Consider the following 1,109-nt stretch of genomic DNA (forward strand, 5'->3'; position numbering starts at 1 on the left):
TTCCACATAGAAAAGTAAGAATAAAAACATCAGTATCTACAAGAATATGTTCATATTTACATGTTGTAAATGGAGCAGTATTCAGTTACATTTTCTTAAAAATGTTTCAACAAGAGTATGGTACATGTATTAGGACTCAATGGCCTACTCATAGATCAGACAGAAGAAACTTAAGAACTTTTTCCAAAGGTGATGAAACACAGAAATGTTAAAGTGACAAAAATCTATTTTTTTTTTTATCCTAGTAGGAAGAAAAGTTGAAATTTAACAAATACTGTCCATACATGTATTTATCAATTTCTGATTGGGTAGAGGCTTAAGAACATTAAAAATTGAGATCCATAAACCAGAGACTAGGAGGTGCCTTTGTCAGTGTCCGCACTCCTGGCTTTTTCCTTGGACGAACCATGTTTGTGTCTTTTCTCCTCTTTTTTTTCTTTGCTTCTGCTCCTTTCCCGACGATCTCTGTCACGATCTTTCTCCCTGTCCCTCTCCTTGTCTCTGTCGCGCTCCCTGTCTTTGTCGCGTTCCCTGTCTCTGTCCCTTCCTCGATCTCTCCCACGATCCCGATCTCTGCTTCTAGATCTATCTCGTTTTCTGTCTCGCTCACGGTCTCGTTCTTTGTCACGGTTGTGTACCCTGTCACGGTCTCTTCGGTCAGAGTCTCTACTTCGGTCTCTGTCACCCTCTCGTTCCCTGTTTCGATCTCTATCTCTGTCACTCTCCCTATCTCGGTCTCTGTCACCTTCTCGTTCTTTGTCTCTATCACCCTCTCTCGCCCTGTTTCGATCCCTGTCTCCCTCTCGCTCCTGGTTTCGGTCTCTGTCACCCTCTCGCTCCCTGTTTCGATCTCTATCCCTGTCACCCTCTCTCCCCTTGTCTCGGTCTCTGTCACCCTCTCTCTCCAGGTTTCGGTCTTTGTCACCCTCTCGCTCTTTGTCTCGGTCGCTCTCCCTCACCCTGTTTCGATCCCTGTCTCCCTCTCGCTCCCTGTTTCGGTCTCTATCTCTGTCACTCTCTCTCCCCCTGTCTCGGTCTCTATCTCTGTCACTCTCTCTCCCCCTGTCTCGGTCTCTGTCGTTCTCTCTCCCCCTGTCTCGGTCTCTGTC

At 46.3% G+C, this 1,109-nt stretch overlaps 1 protein-coding gene across 1 annotated transcript in view; it reads right to left on the minus strand.

The window, feature by feature from the left end:
* Window positions 1-239: 239 nt before the first annotated feature.
* The window catches only part of dido1 (death inducer-obliterator 1), a 20,839-nt gene continuing 19,969 nt past the window's right edge, over window positions 240-1,109 (minus strand). Inside the window, exon 15 of the mRNA XM_037678641.1 lies at window positions 240-1,109. This exon is cut by the window's right edge and continues 11 nt beyond it. Within this exon, the coding sequence (XP_037534569.1) occupies window positions 354-1,109 (756 nt within the window). The 3' untranslated portion in view covers window positions 240-353.

This window comes from Nematolebias whitei, chromosome 7 (assembly GCF_014905685.2).
Source record: "Nematolebias whitei isolate Nwh7 chromosome 7, NemWhi1, whole genome shotgun sequence".
Taxonomy (NCBI): domain Eukaryota; kingdom Metazoa; phylum Chordata; class Actinopteri; order Cyprinodontiformes; family Rivulidae; genus Nematolebias; species Nematolebias whitei.